This window comes from Orussus abietinus, unplaced genomic scaffold (assembly GCF_000612105.2).
Source record: "Orussus abietinus isolate OABI.00-Male unplaced genomic scaffold, Oabi_2.0 scaffold301, whole genome shotgun sequence".
Classification (NCBI taxonomy): Eukaryota; Metazoa; Arthropoda; class Insecta; order Hymenoptera; family Orussidae; genus Orussus; species Orussus abietinus.
The window spans coordinates 78,174-100,326 of NW_019394450.1; the positions used below are offsets into that span (position 1 = coordinate 78,174).

At 37.3% G+C, this 22,153-nt stretch overlaps 1 protein-coding gene across 2 annotated transcripts in view; it reads right to left on the reverse strand.

Annotated features, from left to right (window-relative positions):
* Positions 1–256: 256 nt before the first annotated feature.
* Positions 257–22,153, reverse strand: part of LOC105702750 (prolyl endopeptidase FAP) — a 28,063-nt gene continuing 6,166 nt past the window's right edge. Inside the window, exons 2-16 of one of the 2 annotated variants that reach the window (XM_012430568.1) lie at positions 15,966–16,127; positions 15,755–15,907; positions 15,118–15,245; positions 13,749–13,960; positions 13,495–13,655; positions 12,748–12,851; positions 12,192–12,312; positions 11,608–11,843; positions 10,382–10,701; positions 3,263–3,426; positions 2,882–3,024; positions 1,833–2,027; positions 1,577–1,737; positions 894–1,105; positions 257–570 (exon numbers count right to left, since the gene is read on the reverse strand). In XM_012430568.1, the coding sequence (XP_012285991.1) occupies positions 427–570; positions 894–1,105; positions 1,577–1,737; positions 1,833–2,027; positions 2,882–3,024; positions 3,263–3,426; positions 10,382–10,701; positions 11,608–11,843; positions 12,192–12,312; positions 12,748–12,851; positions 13,495–13,655; positions 13,749–13,960; positions 15,118–15,245; positions 15,755–15,907; positions 15,966–16,127 (2,616 nt within the window). In that variant the 3' untranslated portion in view covers positions 257–426. Of the gene's footprint in view, positions 571–893; positions 1,106–1,576; positions 1,738–1,832; positions 2,028–2,881; positions 3,025–3,262; positions 3,427–10,381; positions 10,702–11,607; positions 11,844–12,191; positions 12,313–12,747; positions 12,852–13,494; positions 13,659–13,748; positions 13,961–15,117; positions 15,246–15,754; positions 15,908–15,965; positions 16,128–22,153 lie in introns of both variants that reach the window. The other variant, XM_012430567.1, reaches the window with a different exon arrangement.

The window sequence follows — 22,153 nt, forward strand, 5'->3', positions numbered from 1 at the left end:
GCATTAGCTCTAGAATTAATTGTTACGTGGTTTCCGTAATCTGAAAGCCAGCACTGAATAATTTATGTCGCACCGGTGAACTCGGTGGCCCGACAGGAAGTAATCGTTACTCGAAAACAAATTGTAAGGATTCAGGTAGTTATTAAATAAATCTCTCGCTCACCCCCAACTCCGGTCGAAGTGACTCGCACTAGAATCAGGGATCGTGGGAGTAGGGTTCGAAAAGTGATATACGAGAGCCACCCTTTTTCTCACGTTTTCTTTTCTTTTTTCTTTCTTTTTTTCCTGTAAATATTCTATTAAACAGAACACAATTTGGAGATATTTAGATTGCATTTTGCCATGTACATTATCTTCCGCCTTGCTAAGGTTTCTTAATCTCTTTTTTTTTTCTTTTTTTTATTCTGTAGTATCACGTAGCTCCCACTAGATCCCGTAACCGCCGCTGCCTAATCCAGCTTTGGTGTCGACAGGTACTTGCTTTTGAAAGCAGTCATCAAGAAACTGAGCCATTGAGAGGTACAGGTGTCCTTTGACACCTGCCAAGCTGTGGCTAACATCCGGGTATACCTGAAATGCCAATTTTCACAATTAATTCCCTATTATGCGTAAGGAAACTCTAATTAAATAGAATTAAATTAGGTAATTAGAAAGAATTATCGTGCCAGGGAAAATGTCTCATTTTCAATCTGTTGATATACGAGATTCTATGACAATGGCCTGTTCACTTATGACGCGTTATAATTATGTTAATATTTTACGTTATATATACATATACATACTCGCTGCTGCGCTAAGTGAACTTGGGACTGTTTGAAACATTTTCATTTCTCCTTATTTTTTTATATGAAATCTTTGGCTCTATATAATAATGGAATATTTCCTAATCGTACCTGTTGTCGAAACAGTATACCCTTCTTGGCAAGATGTCGAGCTAATGCCATCGACTGCTGAAATTGAACATTGTCATCCGCAGTGCCATGCACCAGGTAGAACATTTTATTGCGAAGGAATTCTACTTTCTCGTAGACGTCGGACTCCGCGTATCCCTTGTAATTGGAAGTTACGTTTGGCAATCCCATGTACCTTTCCGCGTACGCAGAATCTGTAAACGGAGCCAAGTTGAAATTAATTCGATTAATCTGTGTACAGTAACAGTCTATATCTACAAGAGGAATTTCAAATGAAATCTACAAGTTGCGGTATGATTCTCCCGATTACGCGGAAACATCTGCTAATTGCAACAAATGTCAACGAGAATTAATCCAACATTTTTTACGCGGAGTCATGATGCCTTTATAGATTTATCTGACTTTGCGATACGGTGGAATATCCCGAATAATTGATTAAAAAAATTAAAATACCGTAAAGCTTACAAGTAAGCACAGGTGCCACAAATCTACAACTTGCACTATGATTTTCCTGACCTGACAGAAAATCTGCTAATTGCAAGAAATGTCTATGGGAATTAATCGATCGTTTTTTTTTTGCGTGGGGTCATGATGCCTGCATAGATTTATCTAACTTTGCGAGACGATGCAGTATTGCGAATAAGTAATTTTAAAAATTAAAATACCATATAGCTTCCAAGAAACCACTGGTGCCACACTAATGCCGCACTGGAACACGTCTTGTTCTGGTTGAGCTAAAACGAGGGCAGCAACGAAACCGCCATAACTCCAGCCCCAAACTGCGACACGTCGTTTGTCCACGAAATGTAGAGAATCCCTTAAGTATCTGTAATTTTGTCAAGAACAGGACAAATGTGGTAGATTTGTCCGCCGCAACACTTGAGCTGGAAGCTTTATACTAATAATTAATGCGTCAATTACTCTGTGACTTCCAGTTGGTCAGCGACTTCGACCGAGCCAAGTCTATAGTACACTTCGTGGAGGAGCTTGTAACCTTGACCCCCAGTGCCTCTGCCATCGATTTGGGCAACTATCATGCTCTTCCTGCTGGCCAAGTAAGTGTTCCAATCGATCTTGAACATCTCCGTGACCAGCTGCGACCCTGGAGCACCATATCTGCGAAAAAAATGAGCAATTTCACCCAATATAACTACATATGACCCCAGATAGAAATTCATGAGCACCGTATGATGAGGAAAATCGATTTACAAGCAATCTGCCGACCAATTGCTACATGAAATGTCTGCAATATGTGTACGCATATTGTACAATAAATTTGCAGAAAAACTTCCGGTAAACTTGTCATAAATGGGTGCAGCAATACATTTACCGCATACTTGAGTCTTATGCCAGATATGCCATAACATAACATTAACATAAGATTCATCAACTGAAAATATATGGAAATTTAATAGGAGGACATTGTACGAAGTTAGTATGCTACTAATGTGAGCTAAATATGACGTTGCTGCATACTCCCGTTTCCATTACGCCATGATTTAAGTATGAGCTACAGACCCTGCAATTGTTCATGAGCAATGCGTGAGATAACTTTAGCTGTACATATGCGGACAAACATTGAGACATCGCATGCATTTAACTTTGTTTCATATTTCAATATATTTGGTTCGTCATTCTGTCCTGTAGATATGAGTCCCAAATGAGGATTCATAAGCAACGCTCTCATGACTCGTTTCATGATCTTTTACGAGGCAAATTTCATGCAAATTTTTCACCCATTGTCTATGTAAGACATTAATCGCGCAACGTTAAATATCTCTGTCTGTTGAATCTATTTTTTTTTTTTAATTCTTCAAAGATTTATCTGAATTTTTATTCGTAGTTGAAAAGTACTTTATGCCTCCAAGATGGAATATTTCAGTCTCAGCATGACCACGTGTTCTAAGAGCCTGTTTTAATTTAAAGTAGGGAGCGTATGAACATGATCAACTTTTTTAAGGGTGACTTACACTTGAACGACCATCGGGTAACGAGTGATTTCATCTTCTCGCAACCCAGGTGGAAGATGTAATCTGACTTGTGCATTGTAACCACCGCTTATCTGAACCGGGAAGGTTTTCACTTGCGGAAGAGCTATCTTGTTAACCTTTTCCTAAAAGAAAAGAGTCCATATACATTAATTATCGGTTCGTTCTCGCTATTAAAAATGACGCATTAGGTTTCGACCTAGGTACAATGATTTTTCCGTTACTAAAAGCTGTTAACCCTTTGGCTACTAAGAGCGCCTAAAGGCGCCGGACGTTTGGTCCAATATTGCCTGCACGGTCAGACGAATTTCGCCCATATGTCGAAATAGCTCCGTGTTCAAAGGGTTAAGGAGAGGTACTTACACGGAGTGCCGTATTGTTTTGGAGGAGGATAATGAATCGCGGTTCTGGAATGTCGGTCTTGTAAAGTGCAACCGTCGGAATTCCAGGACCCAAACATTCCAGAACGAAGTATTCCAGTTCTGAAGAAAACACCGCACTGTGATACTGACAAGGCTCTGGAGCTTCTGAAAAGGAAAGTATTGAGAAGTTTAACAAAAAAAAAATATTTCGTCGTCCCTGATATCATTTTCATACGTCCACACAGCCCCGTACATGACACATATTCGAATAGCACTCCGTACACAAACATTGAGAAGCGCCATGTGTGTACAATCAATAGTCCGAAAGATTCATGCCGTTTTCACGTGGAATCAAAATTAGACATCGAACCAATACGTCTGAGGAACAGCACGAAGACGAATTGCATTTTTACGAATTGTCGAAAAGAATTCTCTTTGTACACCTTAGAATTAGTAACACCTAATCAATTTCATAGAACATCATACAGTTTTATTGTTACATTCATGATGTTTCATAATTGCATTTCGTGTAAAGCTATTGAGGAAAAAAGAAATATTAATTCCGTAATGCAATTTCATAGATGTCAATGTCAGGTAGCATCTACGATATAAATCCATTGATTTCTCATAGTTGAAATGAAATATTATATCGATAACACGATGCCCGAAGGATTTTTATATCTATATAATCCAGTTTGATTAAAGAGTGGCTTAATGCTTTTGTTAAACTTACTCTTCCTTTTTCTAAAAAGAGTTGCATCGTTGTTTATTAAAGATACTAATGCTTACACTTACGATAAAGTTTCTCTACTGAGACTACATTTATTTATTCGCAAAAATACACTCGCATGCGATGCACATTCCAAGAGATGCGTTGGAAATAATTTTATACAAATTCAAAGCAAACACCATTTTACATCAAGTGAGTGTTTTTCATTTCTACTTCGCCAGGAATGTAGACATTTAGAAATTATTTGTCTCGAGATTAAATGATCTTACGCTTTTCTAATAAAAGTAAGATTTATTATTCCGTATATGTAATAATGTAAAACTCCTGATGCTTTGTATAAAATGGAAATGGTGGAAATGTTTGCATTCGAAGTGCAGATATTTAAGCTCTAGTATTTTGACAGATAACTAATTCCTATAACGATCCACTTTTCCTAATTATTAACGTAATTAATCGTTCCTGAAAGTCTGGGTAAATCTAACTAGAACATTGAATATTCCACAAATTCTTCCAACTTAAGTCATTCAGACTTTTACATTTTTAATTTATAAACAATCCTGTACTAACAGCGTAATGTATAATCATATGATATACATCTTTGATCGTGTAATGTGCTTAACCAAATATGTGTATGTACATTGACTTTCAAAACGAAAATCAGTGATATAGTGCCATTTTTCATTATTTTGCACGATGAACATGTTTTGTGTAACAAGTATCACATCAGCCGTTTAAAAAAGCAGCATATTGAAAAATGTGAGAATAGACACGTAGATAGCAATTAATAATATCATAAATTAAATGAAAACCACAGCCAAAGCTGCTTATCATTCATATTTATATATTCCTGTTGCCTCTAAATAGTATAATTATTTATGAAATTATTCTCTCCGTGCGCAATGCGACATGAATTATTTCCAAACGCATGTGCATGTTATCGCTCTTGCTTCTAGTTATAATTACTGCATGAATTTAGATGACTTGAACTTTCACTGGCTGCACGAACTAGTTAACAAAGTTCAGTAGCCAATTAATTTAACCCAGAATATGTACCGACGAAAGTAAAGATATACTCTACAATAAATACAGTAAATGCGAATGCACATTTATTTCGCATTCGACGCAGTGAAATTATTTTTTTTATAACCGACGTTTATCTTTAAATGCCTATATGTTGCAAACAATTTCTTTTTGTATGCAAGTATTAATAATACTGTGAGCCATAAAGTATCGCACGAATAAGTTCCACGTGCGTTTAAAATGATATACTCTCTTATCGATTTATGTACCAACATCTATGTTGCAAACAATTTCCCTTTGTATGCAAGTATTGATAATACTATGGTATAAGACAAAATATCGCACGAATGAGTCCCACGTGCGTTTAAAATGATATACTGTCTTATCGATTTATGTACCAAGATCTATGTTGCAAACAATTTCTCTTTGTATCCAAATATTGATAATACGATAAGACATAAAATATCGCAAGAATGAATTCCACGTGCGCTGAAAACAAAGTTCAGTTTGACAAAAATCCATTCCCTTCAGGCACATACTCGACTAGAGGAGACATTACACGTACACGGGTGTACACAAAAGAGAGATGGTGAATGATTCTAGAATGTCGTCAGACCGCATGCACGTCAAGGGAAGGGAGCGAGTGCAGGTGCGAAAAACGGGACTGAAACTTGCAAGACCAGGAGGTGAAGAGCTGTAAGATAGATCTTATACAGTTGGTATGTACAACGTGGGGTAAACGATATCTTAACATCCCTCTCGGCTACCGCGCGTCTCCGACGAAACAGAGATTCCGGCCAATTTAATCTTGGGAAAGCCCACCCTTTTCTTCCCTGGGGGCACAGATAACAGCCCGAGTGATAAGGATCCTAAACGGTGAAAGCCCGAAAGACGATGTTCTTTGCAAGCGGAGAATCTCGAGTTTCCGTCTTTTGTCCGCTTGCGGGTTTACCTTTCGCTGTCAACGAATATCATAAATCCAGAGCAATTCCTGCCTCAAAGGCAATGTACCCAGATAGAGAGAGAAATGCAAAAATTGCATGAAATTCCCCTCATTAAAGATCATGAAATGCGTCACGAAGGCGTTGAACTCCTCATTTGGAACTCATATCTGCAGGATGCAATGACGAACCAGAAATACTTATATATGAAACAAAGTTAAGTACGTGCAATGTCTCAATGTTTGTCCGCATATGTACAGCTAAATTTATCTCACGTATTGCCGATAAACAATTGCAGCATCCGTAGCTATTATTTGAGTCATGGGGTGACAAATTTACCTCAAATGTTTCTTCGAATTTATTGTCTAATACGTGTACATATATTGCAGACATTTCATGCAGCAAATACTGGTGTAAATTGTTTGTAATTCGATTTTCCTCATGCCACGATGATCATGAATTTCTATCTGGGTATTTTCACTCGGGAGAAGAGAAAAAGTTCCTTGTGCTAAATTCCCCTTTACTCGTTTAATCAATTTTTCTTCACAATCCTAATCATTGTTTAAGAAACATAACCCTAAGTTTTCGAACGTTCATATCTCTAACCCAATGTCCATTGCATGTAATATAAAAAAATTGCTTCTTTACATACCTTACACCCACGCTACGGAAATTTCTTTTACGATAAAGTACCTTGAAAACATTTTAACCTGTTAACTGCAGAATTTACTGTAACGATCGGGCTACAGACGTGTACACACGTTGAAAGTTAATTAACAGGTTAAATAATTAAATATCCCTTTCCATTCCCCCAAGACCATATTCCAACTGAACCAGCAATATGCCTTTATCAGGAATCGCTCTAAATTTACAAGATTCATTAAGCCGCGCGCCACCAACAGCGAAGGGAGACGCGCAGACGGCGGCCATCTTGGAAATCCTGAGTTCTTCGGCGCCCCATTTTGAGCGTCCCTTTCACGTCCCACATCTTTCATACGGAAATTCGGGTCGATTTAACCCCGAGAAAATTCCCCCATTCGCTTTCCTCCGTTCGGGGAAAGATTTTCGGGATTTTCTTGGAAACCTAAGGAACGATTCTCGGTTGATATCTCCGCCTTTCTGCCGCGGCACGCACACCACACGCTCTCCGTCCTCCCTTGGTTCCTTGGCACATACACACACGCAGCACACGCACACGTTCTTGAGCCATTGTGTAAACAGAGCATGTAACTTGAGCTAACAGAAAAGCTTTCATATACCGTCTCTACCTGATTACGTGTGGCCGTCCATCACTGTCGTCACTGTCATACGCAAGACGGCAATATTAGGTACGAATAAGAGGGAGTGCCGCACATCGGACCCGCCGTCACTTTTATTGCCTGCTGGGACTGCGGTTTCCAATAAAGCCAGCTGTTAAGAAATCTCTACGATAAGAGGACGTGGGAGGATGTCACGCAGTCTAACTCAACTGTCATGGGTGATGGAATGTGTGCTAGAGTCGAACAGAGCGGTTCTTATTTAGAAGAATGTCATCCCTCGATCCGCCATCTTGCTTTCCTCGTTTCTTCGAGATAAATATCCTAATACAGAAATATAGTCCTTAAAAACTGTTTTTCATTGCAGAGAACGTCAGCATTGAGGACATTAACTGTCAGACAATGTTCAGATGGTCTAAGTATCACTAATAATGTTTAAATCGGCATGTATGTTCGACGCCACGTCGTCGTAATACAAGATTGTAAGGTGCAATGTGCAATGTTAAACTCATAATAGATATCGGGAATTACACGCACGCAGAATGTTTTATTCCTGTAGCAATAATTGATAGTGGGTAATTGAATATAATGTATTATGCTTATTTACTGTTTTGACATTTCTATGTTCCACGCATTCAAAATGGGGACTGATGTTGTTTTGTACATTGCTGTGCAGCATATTTTTGATATTTATGTACTTTTACAGTCTCTTTAGTTTCTTTTCGACAAAAACCTAATTGTATGCCTACTTTATCTCGCAGAAATGAGTAAAGCGTTGTGGCAAGATCAAGTCGTTCCCCTTTTATAAGAATCTCTCTAATATCAGGAAACATAAACCTGTCTTGTCGAAGCATACAAATGCGAATTTGTTTCCTCGACAAGGATTGAAAATCTAACGAACCGTCCCTCAATCATACCTTTCGATCATCGATCGAACTCATACAAGGTAAAGATCGAGCTAGGACCCAAAGGATTTGGGAATGAAAAATCGTTTTGCTATTGTACCTACCCCGTTACAAGTGATACGTCCCAATACTCCAATTAAAATTCCATATACAATATATTCCTATCAAGATACTCAATGGAGTTCCAAGCCAATTTACTTGTACTTCTAATTTAACAGAAAATAAAAAATGTAAGATGCCACGAAAAGAAATGATAAAAGCTATCCTAGTTCATCTAAAAATTTGAATATCATTAAGTTTTAAGATGTTTTTGGAATACTAAAAGCACGTACCATTTAATTATAGAATACTTATTTTAAAACAATGCCATATCGAGATTCGCCACTTGTAACCTCTTTCAGCAATGTAATTCCTGCGAGATTTGATCACACTAGCCACATTTTATGGAATAACATATCACTTACAACGAAATGACACGTGTAAATAATAAAATGTATGAATGTGTGGTACGAAATAATCGAAACTTCGAAAAATCTGAAGTACAAACTTGCAGCTCCGCGTCTCTACTACTGTTAAACTCGCATGTAGAAGCAGCTAGTTTGTAGAACACTATGAAAATCGACGAACAATACGTAAAGCTAAACTACCTGTGCAACAAGCATAACATTCTTCTAGGTACCTATCTCAAAAGGGTATGCCAAATTTCTCGATCTTTAAAGCAACTACCTTAGCTACTCTAGCGATGCTACTTAGTATGTGACGTGACTTTCGAGAAGCTTTTATTGAGACGTATCCCTTATATGGAAGGTAAGAAATCAAAAGGTACCTAATACAGGGATATATTAAAATGGCAACAAGCGCAGTTTTACTTGATCGTACTACGGTGAGGGGTGCAAACTACTGTTCTCGGGTAGACTTTGATTTGCATGCGGCTTGACATCCGGTGCAAAAGAGTCGGTTCTAGCAAAAAAAGTTGCCCCTACGTCATCGATAGGAAATGCAGCTATTGCCCAGCCAATACCTCGTCTTCGACCGGCACATAAAATTACGATGAATCTATAATGCACAGCCAATCGATTTAATCCACCGTGATAAAAACGATTACTCGATGGCATATCAAATTACTGAGTGGAATATCGCGTACCAGATTATCTGTGAAGTGAACTGCATTACAGAAAATCGCGACGGACGGTAAACCACGTTACGTTCACATTTAAACTCTAAAACTCATTTCTAAAACATTTTTAGGAAACGACCCTTTATGAATATTACATTTATCTTTATTCTTATACATCAAAAAGCAGTCGAGGACAGCTTGAGGTTAATTTGAAGAGGAAGGGCCAACCATACACCTCCCACTTAAGGTGTCATGAAAGTGTGATATATACACACCACAAAGTGAAAATATTTATAAAACTTATCTCCAAACTGGTTGCACCGAATTATCTGAAACCTTAACACGTTATTATGGAGGCTCCAAGGAATAACGCGCTGCTCATGAAATTTCTTTTTTTCTTTCAATTAAAAAATTTACAATTTAAATTTAAATTTTGTACTTATCTCGAACAAGAACGAAAAAAAGATATTTCTTTCTCGAAAAATGTAATTTCACGGGCAGCGCGTTCTTCCTTAGAGCCTCCACAATCACGTGCTTCAGATAATTTGGTGCACCCAGTTTGGAGAAAAGTTTTATGAATATTTTAACTTTTTGGTACGTACATATCACACTTTGATACCACCTTAATTCCTCAAGATTTCTACCTGAAGAGCATCGACCCTGTGCTTATAAATCCCGATCCGGTGTATAACGAAGACTCGGTATCAGGCTCTTAAATGAAGATCCGTCCCCGATAGTCGATCGGAAGGACGAATCTCCCTCTGGAAGCTTGAGCACCTCCAAGGACAGGTCGAGGAGGATAATGCATCGCCGTTCCGTGTCTACGTGTGTGTCGTACAACCAAAGAGGTCTCATCTACGTGTGGCTAGATCTAGGTATATGTATATAAAACATAATTATAAACCGATGCGCGTGTGTGTATGTGTGAGAGATGGTGACGAGTGACGGAGTGCTCCCTCGGTTCGTCTTAGAGGGTCGGATTTCTCCGGTAGGAGGGAAAGGCACGGTACTCTCTCCCTCTCTCAATCTCTCTCCTCGTAAGGGAATCGTGTGTGGAAATAACTCCTCGACGAAGGTCACTTATGCCATTAACGAGGTAAAAGCAGGCTGCCTCGGGCCGAGACGGGTTCGCAGTCATCGGACATACTCACTCGAACTGACCCTAGTCTTTCCCTTGTCTTTTTTACGGGGACTCGAGACCCGCTGCTGCTCCTTCTTCGAGGTGTCCTGGGCCTCGTACTGCTCGCTCCAGTCGGTTTTATCTGCCCAGGTACTGTAGCGATTCGTGGACCCCGTGTGAGCCGGCACTTGACCATCCGATGACATGTAATGAGCCTCGGGTTTGGTAGCAGGTACTGTACATGTTATGCAGACGGCCTCGTGCAATGACGAACCCACGTGGGGCAGGATCGAACTCACGCGGTACAGGTGACGTTGGCCTGGCTTCGACTGCGGTATCCCGATAAAGTATCTGCAATGGAATTCATAGGAATTTCGCAAATACCGCGACATACATCTTAAATGGTATACTAACAAGTCTTTTTTGTACCACTAAAAGTAATCTTAACCGTTTGAGTCCCTCGCTCCGCTTTCGCGCTCTTCAGATTTCATGTCGAAAAAACCCAGTACATTTGAACGATACGGACACTGACGGCGCACTCAACTTTTCAGACGCATGTACGTATGAACGCGGGAAGCGCGGTACCTTTGCTTACTTACTTCAGGTACTTTTACTAAAGGTTATCAGGTACTTTTCAGAGATTTTCAAGTACCTTTAAAAGTACCTGAAACATTTTAATGCATATCTGAAAATCTCTAAAACGTACCTGAAAACGTTTAGTAACGGTACGCGAGGCATTTTAATGCGTAACTGACAATCAGGTACTTTATAAATGCACCTGAAAATATCTAAGAACTACCTAAAAACCTTTATTACAGGTACCTGAAGCATTTTAAAGGGTTCTTCAAAATCAAGTACTTTTACTAAACGTTTTCAAGTACTTTTTAGAGGTTTTCAGGTACGTTTACAAAGTACCTGAATTTCAGGTACCTTTTAATATGCCTCAGGTACTTTCACTAAACGTTTTCAGGTACTTTTTAGAGATTTTCAGGTATCTCTAAAAAGTACCTGAAACATTTTAATGCGTACCTGAAACTCAGGTACTTTTTAAAGGTACCTGAAAACCTCTAAAAATTACCTCAATGTTATTTATTAACATTAACCCTTAGCGCTCCGCAAGTTTCGGAACGTTATGACGAATGTCTCCGTAGCGGAGCCAACGGAGCGCTAAGGGTTAAGAGATCGTTAGACGCGATGATGTGCAATCAATTTAATATTTAATTTCGTTCAATGTAAATGCAGAAGGTGTATGCTCACATAGTATTATTTGCTTGGTCCCACGCGAGTATTCTCGTAACCTCGAATCTTCCGTGTGTAAGAGGTACCACCTGATTTCGCAGGACATTAACGTAAACTATGTGCTTATAGTAACCAGCTGGGCCATCCCTTGCAGGTGCAATGGCGATGTAACTGGCACCATTGGAAGAAAATAGTGGCGATTCCGGCGGAGTGTCGACCCATCCACGGTCTTCGCCGGATATCCGTTGCATTTCCTGCGGCAGGGAAGGAAAAAATAATTCTTTAATCAAATAATTCTTACCGACATTTCTTATTATTCTCCTAAGTCTAGGTATAATTTTCATTTTTCATTATTTTTTATTTAATATTTTAATTTATTTATTTATTGGTTTATATTAAAATAATAATTATAATTGTAATTATATGTATTATTATTGTATTAGTAGTATTGTATTATTGTAATCAATTGTAATTATAATTGTAAATAAATATTATTTAATAAACAAATAATTAATAAAAAAGCCATATTTCATAAATTATATAATTTCCAATTGAATATTAATTTAAAAAGAATATCAAAAATCGAAGTAGACTCAACCAACCTGACAGTGCCACAATGGACTCTTGCAGATTGTCACCACAGAGAGATTCTGAGCGCGATTCAGCCAAGTGATGCAAATCTCTGTCAAAGAGACCCAAGCTGCCGTGGTGAAGTAGTGCTCCCTGGTAATATTAAAATATTTCATTTATAGACAAACTTGTGATTCCTTCTTTAGTGTGTAAATCGACTCCTATCAATTGCGCGGAAAAGTCAAAACCTAATATCTCGCTTGTGGGATATATTTTGCAAAGAACCCTTGATACTTATAAGAAATTAATAAAGATCATGCATTTTTCGGTACAAAGATATCATATAAATTAACGGGAATCGAGGCTGCACTTTTTCTTGAAATATAGTCGTTTCTATTCCCTTTACGGATACTTTATACACTACTTGTGAAAAGGCCCATAAGAGGTGCAAGACTTTTAACAAGGAGAAATAAGTCGGTGCATTTACTGAGGCTTTACATCGTGCGATCTAACGTTTGCGTATAAGATTTGCCTCGCGCTTAATTTTTATATTAAAGTATACCCTAAACCGGATTAAAGCAAACTCACACATGCTCGATGATAGCCGGCGGTTTCACTACCTTCGTATGAATATTCTTTAGATCGGCAAGATCTGCAACGTATAGTCGTACCAAAGGGTTTGGAGTTCCTGGCTGTAAAATCAGGGTCACCATTGTTTCTCTCGTTAATCGAGCGTTGATTAGGGATGGTGAAAATATATACAGTCACATTGGCAATGGTAGTTGGACTCACTGATAACAAAGATTACAACTTTCAACCCTTATGCGAAAAGGCGAATTCTCTTTAAAATTCGTCAAATCTTGCTGTAGTGCAGTTACCAACTATACGATTAGATATTTCCTTCAAATAATACGCGAAAGATACAGATTATCCTTCGAGCCTAAACAGAAGGCACAAAAAGGCCTTAACAATAAATTTACAGTACCAACAATTCCCTGAAACTCCAAAATATACCGTGAAATTCGATCGACGTCCCATTAACGTTATTCTAATTTGCAATTATTATAATTCTAATTGAAAGCTTTATACAGAAAACATACACACACAGCAAGGGAGACTCTTTAACGACATTTAAATCTAGATATTTTACATCCCTCCTTCGAATAAGAGTTCTGAGTATCTCTCTACGGATGTGAAGACGTGATAGAGACACGGAAATAGACTGTCACTATAATTGGCTTCTAGTTATGAGGCAACTAGGGGAAGAAGATGTCTTTTAGGTGGCCTTTCTCGGACACCAGAATCCCATTTCCGGTGGGAAGGTAACTTCCATACCTTGGGGTACCTCAGCGATCGAATATCGGGATACAGTGCCTTACTTCCTTCCCCGAACCAGGGTATGTGCATCTCCTCGACAAAGGAGTCATTGAAGGAAGCGTATAACATCATGAGACCGTCCTTTGACATCCATATAGCCTCCCCAGTGTGCAATATCTCTTCTGGAACGGAAAAGAGGTACATCCTCCCATGTAAACACTTCTCTTTTACCTTGGCCTCGCTTCGTAAAGTATTTTAATAAATCGTATTACCTTCGTAGAGCCAATCCGGCAATCCGTTTGACAGGATGCCTGGTACAGCCGTATCTGTCACCCGAAACCCCACGTTGTTCTGAGGTCCTGTCTTGAAATAAATATCGTAATCCTGGACCATTACCAAACCGTGTCCTCGAGGAGTCCATTTCGCCAGCAACAAGTAAGGGTGAACGTCCTTGTCCGGATGCAGTGTTAGCGGGATGATTTCCCTAAAATGTTTGGCCTAGGGTTAAAAATCATCCTAGAAACACTAAGGACGGAAATGTCAGCTAAGACTTCATGGAAACGTTATACGGAAAATCCAGACCCCGGAGAAAGGATTACCCTCGTCCACGGGAAAGCACGCCTCGACTGAATGAATCTCCAATGAACTATATCGGATTTAAGTTATATTTACACTAATTAATACTCTTCCGAATCAACTACCTACTTAAAATGACTGGTCTAACTTATTAAGTATTATTTCTACGATATTAATGTACGCCGCTGGGAATCATAATTGGAATAAACATCTTTCTATCAGGATTTCCTACGAGTTTCATTGGTCTTAAAATGGTATTTAAAAATTATAAATTGATTGATAGTTTGTATCAGGAGATTAATGGTTACTAATGTCATGTTACACCGTTTGTTATAAAAAGGAGATATATTATAGATAGTGAATGGGTGAGACGATAATTATAAGACTGTCAGTACGCGAGACACGAATATTTTTATACACTTTAGTAGGGATTTAAAAATCGACTAATGTTCTTTCTTTTTGCCTTTTCGCTCATCCGAGTTAATGGTAACACGTCCGTTTTGTATTTAGGCAGTCGGGTCATTTCCAAAGCAACTACGCATGGTTTATTTCTGTAGTGTTCAGAAACATCGGTTCGGCCTGATGATCGATTTAGGTCGATCAGCTACTGATATGAGGCAACGTGCAATTAACAAGTTGCGTGTTAAATGTAAAGTTTCTCATATAGAAGAAAAAGTTAACATGACATGTACTTTCAGATAAAATCATCAAACTGGGGGCTTTCAAATTACTTTGTTTCCAGATATGACAATACCTTTCATAAATTCTTATCATCACATTTATCATTGGCTCATGAACAACGTACTACGATTTTATAGTTTCAACCATTTGAAATTCTTTCTCTTACCACCCAAGATTTAACCATGGTTAACGTTCTCTACGTTGGCTTTTGGGAAAGTACATTTGCTAAGATAAATTGTTATTCGTTTTCCGGATGGTTTATATAACTGACTGAACAATAAATTCAGCAAGTGTCCCGCGGATGTACGTACTCCATGAGGCATATGTTTAGCAGAGTATCTTTTTAAGTTGGAAATGTCAAGGAAACTTATCGAGTATACTGACCTTGTCTTCACATCATAAATCGAGTATTGTGCCAAGTACGAGTACCGGAATAACTTCTTAACATTTTGTGCGAGTAGCAGGTACTTATGATCTGGTGATAGGGAGAATTTAGCGGGATTCAATCGCCTCTGAAATGATAAAGATAAATGATAATACCATACATGTCTAAAGACATATCATTAAAAAAGTGATACTCATCTTGAGTATACGCATACCAAACATTAAAAGCACGTGCTACGTGAAACACCCCTCCGGATAAACTATTCTTGTTTACAACAATTTCCACATAAAACCCGAAAACTGTCGAACGTCACCCGACCTTAATCGCCATACTTTAATAAATAATAAATCCGTTCGTCCCCAGTTATCTCTAATTTACCCTTAATTATATCACCGCGCCTTCGTTGACGTGCGAAAAAAAAAAAGGAAACATTCTCTATCCGTTCAACGAACTCATGTCCTCCCCCGAATGAGAGTAAAAGCGATATTATACTCCATTACTTCATCAATTACTTTCACTCGTGACAGGTAATCGATTAAGCCATTCCACCACGCGCTGGAAGCACCAAATTGAAATGGGGAAAAAGAGGGAAAGGGGAGGAATTAATTTGAGAGAGGAAAAAAAAAAGGAACTTACGAAGGTCTCGTTAGGCATCAGCAGCTGAGACGTCACGTTGGGGTCGGAAGCGTCCAGCAAAGAAATCCCACCCCATCCATCACGATAACATATCTGCCTATTGCTGACCCAGGAACCGTTGAAGAGCAGAGGCGTCAATTCCCCGGAGAGTACCTGAAATTCCATCGTCTACTTATCCCGATAATTATCAGGATAATTATCATCGGCTTACCTCAGAAAGTCTTAAGCGGGAACCCTTGACTCGCGGACCTTCGTCCGGAGGTGTCAACAGAGCAACGGATGTCACGATAAGGGCTAGGACTGCTATGATAACCAGCAGGGCGATCAGAATGCCGCGCCAATTCCTCTGATTAGGGTTGGTAGAGACCAGCTCCTGTCAAATAAAAAATAAAAAATCATTTCACTAACTGGTGCATGTTGATACAGAGTTGTTTTAAGGACACTTTGAAAACCGCCGAAGAATGTCTCAAAATTCTATTTTCATTCTTTCGGTCGTTCAAGATATGCACATCACCTGTGTTCAGTAAATCATATTGAATAGTTTAATTATGAATAATCCATTTCGAGCACAAGTCGGGTACTGTCTTTGCAGTTCCAATTGTTCTGGAATTTTGTTATTCTTAGTGCTAGTTAAATTTTAAACAATTTCGGCTGATAAGCAGATAAGCGTCGGTAGGGTTATGATTTTTCACCCTGTTACTTGAATATATTAGAGAAGATATGAGTATTATGGTCTGTTTGGAATTATCTGTACGAGGGCACTTTTTATTAATGTTGATCGTTGAACATTTGAATATTCCCCGCAATTGTTATTGTCTGCTGGTGTACTACTCGTGTTATTTATGGTAATGGAGCATGCAGATTATATTCAATGTGGAACAGAAATTTATTTACGGATGCGATATTACGTAATTTGTAAAATTACAATCGATAGTGGCTTCTAATCAATCACGATATTCCACCAGAACCAAGTTAATGCGATAAAAGACATTTCTTTATATAATTTTTCAAGAAAATTAATTCACCGAAACAAAGCGTAAGAAAGGGTCAACCGCATCGATCTAATGTCTAGGAATTAATGCACTTCAGCGCTTCTCACATATATTTAATATTGATTATGCGATGTACTCAACCCTATCAGTTTTTTGCAATGACAACAAGAAGAAGGGTAGAAACAGAAAAGAAAGAGCATGACTCATTCATTCGTGGCACTCGTAAAACTCGTAAAGCATAGACAAGAAAGATAAAAAATGAGTGTTTTGAATTAAAATTGAAACAGGTAAGGAAATAAATACGCAAAAATTAAAAACATTTTCAATGCATACCATACCGGCATAATACAATTTACTAATTACATGATATTTCAGAAGTATTGAATTAACGAGGGTGGAATATCTATTTATAATTTGAAGTTAATAGTAGAGCCTGTTTAAATTTGTTGATATTAATTAATAAACGCCAACGCACCCTAACCGTATCTTGAATGAATTTTCCAACACCCTGAACACTGACATTTTCAAACTCGAGAAGCAGAAAAAAGGATGCTGAAAATAAAATGTATTCTTACGCTCTGAATATTAATCGTGTTAAACGATTGCTATTAAAAGATTGAAGAACAAGAAAAAAGTGAGACGAAAATAGAGAACTGCATAATAAGATAATGAAACTGCCACACACACACACACACCTATCCCTAGTAGCACAAAATATTTGTCCTATACTTTCTATATATTTAACGAATATCGTTCATTTTGTATATATTTAACAGACATTTGAAATATTTGCAAAACTTTTACTTTAGGCTATTATCATTATAATATTTGTATAATATTAGCTCTACGTGTTATCATAATATTTTTTGCTAATAGATATACATAACATTTCGTTTCATTTTAATATAAATATTTTTTAAATATTCTCTGCCGAATACATTATAAATGTTTTAAAAATATTTGAAATCAAAATGACACGTTTTGCTCCCATAATGAAATAATGAAACGAATATAATAATATTACAATAATTTGTGGCGTTCTTCGATACCAAATGAAGAGTCCGATAATAATCGTGAATGAAAAAATGTATTTTCATCATATGTTCATAAATAATAAAATATAATTTCTATATATATTTTTATAAATTATTAAAACTAAATATGTCATTGAGATTTCCAACAAATCTTTCAGATATCTTCGAATGAAATCTGCAAGACATCTTAAAAAATCTCTCGCTTGAGATATTCAGCAAAGATTACAAATAAATACTTAGAAATTATTCTGTGCTACTGGGGACGTAATAAAAATGTTATTCTACGGTGTTCTCAATTCGCAATAAAAAATTGAAAATCTCATATAATCTCGGCAAGCTTAAACATTTGCAGTGAGTACACGAGATAACAGATTCAATAAGAGTTTGATTTTTATCACGACTGTTGAAGGATGATCATTTCCAGTAAATAGACACGGTGATTTCTCGTGTTTATATGCTTGGCGGGAAACTCTACCGAGGAAATTTTCCATATATTCCGAGAAGAAAATTCCGGGTAAAAGTACAGATTGGCGCAAATTCATAAAAGCTTCGAGTACAATAAATCACGTCATCGGCGAGGCAATGACGATGCTTATCCATGGAAAGTCGAGCGATCGATTGCGAAACCTTCGGCAGACCTCGGCCACCTCGATACCCGAATCTTAGGACAAAAAGCTGGGTGGAATTATTCGAAAGGAGGCTTTTAAAGCGTCCTTCGATAACTCCACTCGAGCGGTTGATGAGATCGTTAACGTGCTGTGCTTCCGATGTCAGTGGCTTTGATTCCACCGAGCAGAAGGATTCAAAGATAACATAAACTGACTCGAGCGAACGCCTTCTGTATTGTTCTCCCATAACGTGTAAAATGACAATGGTGCAGTCGAGGTTTACAGGACTTCTGCACAGCTTTCAGTTTGAAAAGCAGTGAATAAAGGAAATTAAACGCGTTAACGCTGCCTTCCCAACATATACCGTGATAATTAAATAAAAGGAGAGGACGAAAGGGCGATAACTGGTAAAAGGTATTACGTTTCGCCGTAACGAATATTGTTATGAAGGTAATAGCGAATGAAGTGGAGTTGTTTAATGGTAAGAATATTTTAACACTATTTCAGGATCTTTTGAAAAATAATCTTTGGAAATAAATCCACGCATAAAATGGGTATCTTCTATCTACTTTGAACATGTGATACGTAGGTATGATAAAATATGGAATGAAAGTAACTTACTAATTACTACTCCATGAATTATATATTTAATTTCTAGTGCACCGACAAAGACGAATGTTTAATCGCCTTAATGTTATTTATCAAAATGTATAATATATATAATCTATATATACATAATATATCATTTGTAATTAATCTCCAATTTTCAGACTTTCAGGGCGAATAGGGGATAGCGTCTGAAAAATTCTATTATCTGACTGCTTAGGTTATGTGTCCGTAATATTGTAATTGTAAAATCATGTAACTTAACTGTATTTATCGGGAATTCCAGAAGTGAAATTTCCGAAGTTTGAATAATTTAAAAAAAAAAAAATTAGACTACACCGTTCTAGGATTCCTTTCAAAGGTCTGCGCGCCATATCCTGTTACGATGTTTTGCTGGGCCATTTATAAAACCAATATTTGCCATCAAATACGCACCACACATACGGAGAGATGTTAGCTTTAATATTTTTTACTTCAATATTTGCAAACACGGTTGATGCATTTGGCGCTCTGCTTGCATGTCGCTTGAGCCGGCCCTGCATGCAGTCCTGGCATGAACATATGACATATGTTTACTCGTTGTCACTAACGACACGACTTTGCGCTACCAATGTCGATAACGGAAATTCCTGACGTGTATATTCTGTTCAGCCGTAAACGTGCAATGGAACGTTAAAAGGAAAAAAAAAAAAGAAGAAATGTATTCCCCAGACAGCCAAGTGACACGATCGAGCAAAATGGCTGAATGAAAGTAGGACACAACCCTTCGAACCCTAAATTGAAAATATATTTACCATCTGCCCTGGCAGTAGTTAATAAATGTTTATTCTCTAACGTATAACATTAATTAAATTACATATTTTATGTCGCATCTACTTCACACATATTATATTATATTCTTTACTATATCGATAGTACATCATGTCAATAAAAATGTATTCAAAGAGAGTTACGCCTATGTATGCAATTCTGGATATGAATCTTGTTATTATTTAGTATTTATAAAAATATTTTATATATTTTTTTTTTTCTGTGGTATATCTAGATTGGTTATATGTTATTAGCTATACTAATATAGAGATATTATTTGACGTGCATTTTAATCGCGTGGTATGAAGATGCGTTCGGTGAATATTGATAATTATGATACCGTGAGAAGTTATTATTTTTAAGGGAGTTGTATTTACGAGTTAGTCTCGGAAATGTTTGAAATAGAGCGGCGAGATTGTGTCGCCTAAACTTATGGCAAAAGAGGTCGAGAATCTTTTAAGGTGTTCGTATTGTTGCTACTGTGTTGTTGTATAGTCATCACGGGCACCTGATATGTATGTGTGAAAAATGAGGGTCGAAAGCCCACTGCACCGCAATTAGAGGTCGGGTATTCGTATGACACAAAAAGAAGCTCATTTCGTTTGCAGGTGTACGGTTATGTAACATTTGTCAGCAACCAACGTGACAAATCCGCAGAAGATTAACTTATTTAGATGACAACACCGATCAGTAAAAGAGTCAAATGTTTACCTCTGTACGATACATTTTTCCCTTTTTTTTTTCTTGTCTTCATTTCTCAACTACAATCTGTCGTATATTTATTAAAACAATAATTAGTCTTTATGAAGGATATGTACAAGAAATAAAAAGAAAGAGAAGCATGCAGATGTACATCCATTACATCAATACGTATCACCTGTTGTTATATCGCAGTGTGGTTAATCGGTATTGATTAATTAAATTAAATGAATTAATTAGATTTGGTCTGAGTTAAGGATTATTACACTATAATCACTAGAATCTACTTGTTAAGTCTAACGGTTTAAATATTTTCAACCCTTTAATTTGACTAAGGTTTAAAGAAGTATTTTACGTGAATTTATGTAACGTCAAAACGCTTATTTATAACACAATAAAGGTTTAGGACTGGGCAAAACGCGATAATTATTTACAAAAAATATTTTCATAAATCTGGAATCGTCGTTATATCGAGAAATAAACCGTGTACTATTACGTATTAAATTATTACTACGAACAGGAAAATAGTTCGATTGCCGAAGTATAACAGGTGTTATAATCCAGTTAAGTGGTTATCTACAATTAGGCAGATACTCCCACTGATTCGTAATGACCATTAAGCTTGGTCAGACTTTATCGTTTTCCAATAATTCTTCCTACGCGACCGGCAAAGACCATCCACTTGCATTTCAACTTCAAATCGGCGAAGTTTCCGAATAACCATTATATTCCTGTTGTAATTAATTCAATTAAGACCCATTCAGGCTTACCCATTGGCATACCTATCTATTGATAAATCTCTTGATTAATTATCGATTCTAATGAACCTTATCCATTCATCCTATGCATTTTGCGTATATTATATTACTTTGCAGCTAATTAAGGCTATCGAGTATAATACATAAATGGACGTTATTCGTGTTTGAAATGCCATGATGAATACTTGGCTCGAAAGCCTTAATGAGAACAATAGAATCAAGAAGTCCTATTCAATTTTAATACAATAGCAATAAAAGACTGGAGTGTAATACACCTTGAAGAACGTACGTTTATTTCACCGATTAAATTGCAGCTATATTTTTCTAATCTTGCTTGTATGAAACCCATTCGAAATATGAATTGATAAATCTATTGGTTAATATTCGCTTCAAGTGAAACTTGATAACTCTTTTCCTCCGTATTTTACAATTTCTCTGTATAATACATGTTACCTTACTTTAAAGTAAATTAACAATATCGTGGATAATACATAAATAAACGTGATTCGTACTCCAAGGAGTACGATTATGACCTTAAAGGGTACAATAGAGCATTACGGATTCCTATTCAATGACAATACAATAGCAACAAAAGGCTGGAGAATAATACATTTTGTACATAATACGCCTTTATTTTGCGGATTAGAATTGCAACTATATTCCTGACGTCTTTGCCTATAAGCTACACTTTGTGACATAAATAAAGTGCAATTACCCCGCGGACTAAAAGTTCAGTTATAATCCGGATATTTTCACTTAAACGCCACATCCCGTGACAAATAATCTGCGAGTAGTACATGGATTAAAAATCTCGGTGTATTCCGGATTTTTCTGAATTACGGCACTTCGTGACGCAAATAACGAGCAATTAGTCCACAGGTTAAGAATTGAG